Source organism: Chiloscyllium plagiosum, chromosome 6, assembly GCF_004010195.1.
Source record: "Chiloscyllium plagiosum isolate BGI_BamShark_2017 chromosome 6, ASM401019v2, whole genome shotgun sequence".
Lineage (NCBI taxonomy): Eukaryota > Metazoa > Chordata > Chondrichthyes > Orectolobiformes > Hemiscylliidae > Chiloscyllium > Chiloscyllium plagiosum.
This window is the reverse complement of record NC_057715.1, coordinates 70,635,455-70,642,720: the sequence shown is the minus strand read 5'-3', so window position 1 is coordinate 70,642,720 and position 7,266 is coordinate 70,635,455. Positions and strand designations below refer to the sequence as shown.

The following is a 7,266-nucleotide window of genomic DNA, read 5'->3' as shown; positions in this document are numbered from 1 at the left end:
TCCCCCAAGTCTCTCCTCCCTACCTTTTATCTTAGCCTGCTTGGCACACCCTCCTCATTCCTGAAGAAGGGCTTATGCCCGAAACGTCGATTCTCCTGTTCCTTTGATGCTGCCTGACCTGCTGCGCTTTTCCAGCAACACATTTTTAAACTCTGATCTCCAGCATCTGCAGTCCTCACTTTCTCCCAACTCCTATACTCAATCCTATACCCAATAAAAGGCAACCATACAAAACGACTTCGTCACTATCCTGTCTGCTTGCGACTTCACTTTCAAGGCATTGTTAACCTGCACTCCAAAGTCTCTTTGTTCAGCAACACTCTCCAGGACCTTACCATGTATAGGTCCTGCCCTGATTTCCCTTTCCAAAATGCAGCACCTCATATTCATCTAAATTAAACTTCGCTGTTCATTACATTACCAATGTTGGTGTCATCTGCAAATTTACTAACCATGCCACCTATGTTCACATCCAAGCCATTTATATAAATGGCAAAAAGCAGTGGACTCAGCTCTGATCCTTGTGGCACATTGCTGGTCACAGACCTCCACCACCCACCCTCTGTCACCTATCTTTGAGGCAGTTGTGTAACCAAATGGCTCGTTCTCCCTGTAGTCCATGTGATCTAACCATGCTAACCACACTACCATGTGGAACCTTGTCAAACTCCTTACTGAAGTCCATATGGATCCTGTCCACTACTCTGCCTTCATCAATCCTCTTCAATAATTCTTCAAAAAGCTCAATCAAATTAGTGAGGCACTATTTCCCATGCACAAAGCCATGCTGACTAACCCTAATCAGTCCTTGCCTTTCCAAATACAAATAAACCCTGTCTGTCAGGGTCCCCTCCAATAACCTGCCATGACTGATGTCAGGCTCGCCTGTCTATAGTTCCTTGGATTTTCCTTACCATCTTTCTTAAATAGTGGCACCACGTTAGCTAACCTCCGATCTTCTCGCATCGCACCCGCAGCTATCAATGATACAAATATCTCAGCAAGAGCCTCGCAATCACTTTCTAGTTCCCTACAAAGTTCTAGGGCACACCTCATCAGGTCCCAGTGATTTATCCACCTTGATGTGTTTCAAGACATCCAGCACCTCCTTCTCTGTAATATGGACATTTTTCAAGGTGTCACTACTTATTTCCCCAAGTTCTCTAGCTTCCATATCCTTCTCCACAACTATATTCTAAAACCTACAATCAACACAAGATAAATCTGAATTAACAGGAAAATTGCAGTCAGTTATAAACTGCACCTTCACTGAAAGATAAGCAAGTGCTTAATTAAAAGTTCTCTTTGTGCTCCTAAAAGTGGGGCTTCTAATGAAACAATTTGAAGTGTTTTAAGTGTAATAATACATTTCTAAAGCTATCTATGTAAAAACTGAAGCTGGGTTGGTTCACACATTTCTTTCTCAGAAAAAACAAAGTAGAGATTGAAATAATCACTGCATATACTGTGTATTCCAGCTGAAGTAACTTGCAAATTAAATACATCATTCCACAGAAAAGAATACCATACAAATGAGTATTTAAGAATCTTTTTCATCAGAAAACAAGTTTCAAACATTAAGTTGAAATGGTGTGCATTCCTAAATGCTGAAATTCATAAATAAAAACCTTTAAAATAACATTTAAAATGTAGAAATCTAACTGAAGCGTAAATATTGAAAATGCATGTTAAAATTACACGCATTTGAATTTTAATTGAGCCAGCTCCATCAAGTGGCAGAAACCTGTCATTGCAGATAAAATTACTTGCATCAATAGCTGCCACTAGGTGGAGCATAAGACATTAATGCAAATACAGAACAAGCAACAAGAAGGCAGGACATAAGTGGACACCAAACATTTTAAAGATAACAGAGATCAGAAATGGGAGTCTGCTGTGTGGTAGTGATGAATAGGGATGGGGAGCAGGGGCAGAGGAGGATAGGGAAAACGTCATGGCTGAGTATGAGAGCAAAAGCATTAGTAAAAATGTTCCAAGAGCAGACAGGACCCAGTACAGAAGTCTACGGTAAATAATGTTAGACTGAAATTCACAACGTTAAACAAATATATTGTTACTATTTTATTAATAGCTCTGAAGTGAAATACCATAACTGAGTCAATGTTTGAAGGGGGAGTCACTGCACAACCCACAACCACAACTCCACAATCTTACAAATTGAGTTGACAGTCTACTCAGCATAAATGCAATTAATGTCAATCACAAGTTTTTTCAAACTCAAAAGTTCTTGCTACAAAAAATGTTTATTCCTGTCTGGCACAAGAGTACAAAGAGCACAGTGGAAAAACAATAAACCATGGCTTATAAAGGAAGTTTGAGATAGTACTAAATAAAAAAAACACAAATTGACAAGAGAAAAACAATACACTTGAGGATTGAGAACAGTTTAGAAGTCAGCAAAGGAGGACCAAAGGATCAATTAAGAAGGGGAAAATAAAGTCTGAAAGTAAGCTTGTAGGGAACGTCAGAACTGACTGTGAATGCTTTATAGATACGGGAACAGAAAAAAGATTGGTGAAGACTAATGCAGGTCCCTTACAGTCAGAAACAGAGGAATTCATAATGGTGAACAAAGAAATAGCTGATGAACAAAGTTCATACTTCATTTGTTTTCACAAAGGAGGTCACAAATAACACAGAGGAGAACACAGGGTTTAGTGAGAGGGAAGAAATGAAACAAAACTGTGTTAGTATATAAATGGTGTTTGGCATTTGATGGGATTGAAGGTCAATAAATCCCCAAAGTTTAATAATCTACATCTCAGAGTACTTGAAGAAGTAGCTCTCGAAATAGTAGATACAGTGGTTGTTATATTCCAAAAATTCTTTAGACCCTGGAACTTTCCTACAGATTGGATTGGCTAATGTAAACTCACTATTTAAAAAGGGAACTAACAAGAAAACAGGGAATTATAAATCAGTGAGTCTGACATCAGCAATGGGAAAGATGGTAAAGTCCATTACCAAGGATTTTATAGAAAAGCACTTGGAAAATAGTGGTAGAAAAAACAGCAGTAGAATCAGATTAATTCCGTCAGCATAGATTTACAAACTGAAAATCATGCTTAATAAATCTACCAGAATTCTTCAGGAGTTGAAGAATTCTTCAGTAGCTGAAGAAACTACTGCAGTTGATCATGGAAGAGGGGGAAACCAGTGGATGCGGTTTCTTTAGAATGTCATAAGGCTTTCGATAAAATCCCACATAAGACATTAATGTGTAAAATTAAAGCACATGGGATGAGAAATAGTACTTTGAAATGGATAAAAAATTGGCTAAAATGTAGGAATAAATGGAGCTTTTTTTTGAATGGCAGGCAGTCACTGCAGTGATCGGTGCTAGGGCCCTAGCTATTCAAAACGTATGTTAAATGATTTAGACGAGGGATCAAAACATAATATCTCAAAATCTGCAAATGACACAAAGCTGGGTGGAAGGTTAAGCTGTGAGGAGGTTGCAGAGATGTTGCAGTATGATTTGGACAGGCTGAGGTTGTGGGAAAATACATGGCAGATGCTGCATAATGTTGATTGATGTAAGGTTACCCACTTTGGCAAAAATGGGAAGGCAGATTATTATTTGAATGGCTGTAAATTGAGAGAGGGGCATGTTTATTAAGACCTGGTGGTCTTGTGCAAGTAGTGGCAGTCACCCCAGAAGTATCGGTTTCCAATCACAGTTCCAGCATTAGTTTCCTTACAAACTGCAAGAGTAATTTTCCTTTCTCAGTTGCCCTCTTTGGTTCTGTTTTTAGTTAGCATTTGTCGTAAAAAGGCATATTTTGAAACCATGAATCCAATCAGAATGATTTTTATCACTTGTACACAACAATTCCAATGCCTATCTTGGCCAATCTGCCAGCTTGCACCTACCATAAACTTCAGCTCAATTCAAATTGTACTGCCACTAGCCATTACTAATCACTCCTTGAACAAGCCCTGGGGTAGTTTACAGTATCTGCTTAACAATTCTGTCTAATTTCACCCAAATGTGAGAATTCAACACTCTACAAGGTATGGGGTGAGACTTATAATACAAAAAAAGTAAAATAATTACATAAAAATAGTTTGCTCCTTAACCTTTGGGGACATGATGACCTTGTGGCATTTCTGCTAGACGATTTAATCCAGAAACTGATAATGTTCAATGGACCTGGGTTTGAATGCCACCAAGGCAGATTCAGTAAATTCAGTAAAAGTCTGGAATTAAAACTCTAATGACAACCTTGTTGATTGTAAGAAAAAAACCATCTGGTCTTAGAAAAGGAAACATGCTGGCGTGGTCTACATGTGACTCCATACCCACAGCAATGTGGTTGACTCTTAAGTGCCCTCTAGATTGACAATAAACTAGCCAACAAAGCCACATCCCATGAATAAATAAAAAAAGAACCTGTATTGCAAAAAGATAATATAAAATGGTCATTTACCTGCTTTAAAACCCAGTTCAAACACTTCTCAAAATAGTCTCCGATCCAGCTTTCAAGATTGCTCCGGCATTCATCAACCTGGTTTCGCAGCCACGATTTCACCAAAGAACTTACATCCGTATCTTCATCACTAAAAAATAGAAAGGATCAGAAATACTTCAGCTTTAACTTGTTTCAAAAAATTTATTTTACAAGAACAAATTCTTTTATTTTACCACAATGTTAACATTTGTTATTTTTGACATCTAGAAAATAATGCTATTAATCTTAAGAACTTCAAACAATCAACTGCGACGAACTGGAGTTCATAAACTGACAGTTTATTCCTCCATTTGTTTTGCCAAGCAAATGAAAATAGAATTGAAGTTTGACACTGTCATGGTTTATGGTAAAGCTGGTGACACGCTTCATTTTACCTGAAAAACTCATTCAAAATCTTGTTATGGAAACGTTGTTTATTAAGTGGTTTCACTACTGCCAGGAAGGCTTCAACTCTGCTTCAAGTTGAATTCTATAGTTTTACATTTCACAGAATTACAGAATTTATAAAAGTTCCCTCTAAACCCTTCCTATTTATGTACCCATCCAGATGCCTTTTGAATGTTGTTATTGCACCTGCCTTACCACGTCCTCTGGCAATTCGTTCCATACCCACACCACTCCGTGTGTGAAAAGGTTGCCCCTTAGGTCCCTTTTAAATCTTTCCCCTTTCACCTTAAACCTATGCCCTCTAGTTTTGGACACCCCCACCTCAGGAATAAGACTTAACTATTCTCCCTATCCATGCCCCTCATGATTTTCCGAATCAGAAGTGTTTAGAGGGATATGGTCCAAATGCTACCAAATAGGACAAGATCAGATTGGGATGTCTGGTCAGTGCAGATAAGTTGAACCAAAGAGTCTGTTTCCATGCTGTATGACTCTATGACTTGACAAAAGGATTCAATGGGAGTGACAGGTGGAATTTAATTTGGATAATGAAGTATTGCAATTTGATAAAACTAGCAAGGGCAGAACTTACACAATTAATGGTAGGACCCTGTGTAGTGTAGAACAGCAAGACCTAAGGATTCAGGTACATAATTCTTTGAAGTTTGCATCACAGGCAAGACAGGATGGTTAAGAAGGCATTTAGCACGTGTGCCTTCATTGCTCAGACCTTTGAGTCGGAGTTGGGATGTCATGTTGAGGTTGTACAGGACACTGGTGAGGCATCTTCTAGAGTACTGTGTGCAGTCCTGGTTGCCTTGCTATAGGATAGATATTATTAAATTGGAGAGGGTTCAAAAAAGATACTACCAGGATGTTGTCAAGAATGGAGGGTTTGAATTAGAAAATTAGGCTAGGACTTTTTTCACTGGAGAGTAGAAAGTTGAGAGGTGGCCTTAAAGAGGTTTATAAAATCATGAGGGGCATAGTTAAGGTGAATAGTAACTGTCTTTTCCCTAAGGTGGGGGAGTTCAAAAAGAGGGGGCATATTTTTAAGATGAGACGAGAAAGGTTTAAAAAAAGACAGGAGGGGAAACCTTTTTACACAGAGAGTGGTTTGTGTGTGGAATGAACTGCCAAGAACAACAGATGCATGGGAACGCCACCTGTGAGTTCTCCTCCAAGCCACACACCATCCTAACTTAGAACAATATTTCTATATTCCCATTATTTTCACAGCATGAAATACCAAAACACCTTTCTAATCAGCATTATGGATGTACCTGCACCAAATAAACTGCAATCGTTCAAGATGGCAGTTCATTGTCGCCTTCTCAGAGTAATTAGGAATGGGTAAGAAATGCTGGCCTAATCAATGACATTCATTTACATGAAGAACAAAATAAGTATGTAATTATGATTTTAAGGTGGTGGTAAGCAACTTTCAAGTGTCTAAATCAGAAGGAAGAGAATCAAAGTTGACATTCTAATTGCATGGTGAAAGTTGCAGCTATATTTATTCATGTTACAATCCTTGCGGGAAGTACTTTTATCGGTTAGAATGGCAGAGTTAAGTTGGCTTGGAAATAAAATAGCACTCAGGAGAAACTTCAAAAACCGTGCACAGCGGGTCAGAAGCAGATAAGCAAATGTTCCTAGCTAAATCAGTATCAGGAATCGCAGTGGTTAAAGATTCTCCAAATACTGGCTGCTGAAGCTCGATAATAGCACTAACCTCCAAGTTATAAAAATGCACGTTAACACCCAACTCCAGAGACTTGAGTAATAGAGCCTGTATTGCATCAAGGCAATATTACAATATCAGCAATGCCATCTTTCAGATGAAATATTAAACATAAATCCCATCTACCTTCTCAAGTGGCTGAGAAAGATTCTACATCACTATTGGAAAAAGAACTTGCGAGTTCTCTGCAGTATCATAACCAAAACTATTTCACAACAATCATCATCAAAACAGATTATCTAGTCACTATCTTATTGTTATTTGTGATATTAACACAGCATTTACGCAATTAAATCAGTGACTTTAATGGACAATATACTAAAGAAATGTTGCTAGTACTTTTACCTGGACACTGGTGATAGCAGCAGGTCAGATAACAGAAGAAACTGAAACATAAGCTTACTTACCTCAGGAAGATCATGCCCATTCTGGATATTGTAGCAGGCGATGCACAACTGAGATCATGAGTTTCAAACACAAAGTTAACATTTGGTCCAAACTGAATTCTTTCTCCACTTGGCATGGTAAGCAGCCGATTATCATCTAGTACTGAATTTAAGGACTCAATCCACTCAGGATCAATGTCCCCATCACAAATAATCCAAGAGTGAACATCTAAACAGAAGTATAGAATACAATAAT

At 38.3% G+C, this 7,266-nt stretch overlaps 1 protein-coding gene across 5 annotated transcripts in view; it reads right to left on the bottom strand.

Moving 5' to 3' along the window:
* LOC122550689 (cytoplasmic dynein 2 heavy chain 1) overlaps positions 1-7,266 on the bottom strand; it is a 555,979-nt gene that overhangs the window by 412,646 nt on the left and 136,067 nt on the right. For all 5 annotated transcript variants that reach the window (XM_043691809.1, XM_043691805.1, XM_043691808.1 and 2 more), the window contains exons 40-41: positions 7,032-7,239; positions 4,452-4,581 (exon numbers count right to left, since the gene is read on the bottom strand). In XM_043691809.1, coding sequence (XP_043547744.1) covers positions 4,452-4,581; positions 7,032-7,239 — 338 coding nt within the window. The remainder of the gene's footprint in view (positions 1-4,451; positions 4,582-7,031; positions 7,240-7,266) is intronic.